The sequence below is a fragment of the Penaeus monodon genome, chromosome 21, assembly GCF_015228065.2.
Source record: "Penaeus monodon isolate SGIC_2016 chromosome 21, NSTDA_Pmon_1, whole genome shotgun sequence".
In the NCBI taxonomy this organism is placed as follows: domain Eukaryota; kingdom Metazoa; phylum Arthropoda; class Malacostraca; order Decapoda; family Penaeidae; genus Penaeus; species Penaeus monodon.
Window position 1 is genome coordinate 19182566 of NC_051406.1, and position 333 is coordinate 19182898.

Genomic DNA, 333 nt, shown 5'->3' on the forward strand with positions numbered 1-333 from the left:
TGCTCATCTCCCCTCGTCCCCCACAGCGCATCCGCAGCCGCTGTTCGAGGAGCCTGAGATCAGGGTCGCCATCCAGCCCATTTCCGTGGAGCAGCTGGACGAGGCCGCAAGGGCGGGTCTGTGGGAGCTTGTGGAGAGGGACATCCTCGAAAAAGTGAGGACGCGATATTCAGCAATGATAAGCTTACTTTTTTATTGTTATTGAAGCTGGAATTAAATGATTCACAAAGACTTTGCTTCTCTAATGCAGCTGGATTTGAATTTCTTTTCTGAATACATAATCTATCATTTCAATTTAACATTATATAAACAAAGGCCTTTTTGTTATTTTTC

General features: G+C 45.0%; 1 protein-coding gene across 1 annotated transcript in view; it reads left to right on the plus strand.

The window, feature by feature from the left end:
• LOC119586302 (peroxidase-like) overlaps positions 1-333 on the plus strand; it is a 37323-nt gene that overhangs the window by 26198 nt on the left and 10792 nt on the right. The window contains exon 6 of the mRNA XM_037935008.1: positions 27-154. Within this exon, the coding sequence (XP_037790936.1) occupies positions 27-154 (128 nt within the window). The remainder of the gene's footprint in view (positions 1-26; positions 155-333) is intronic.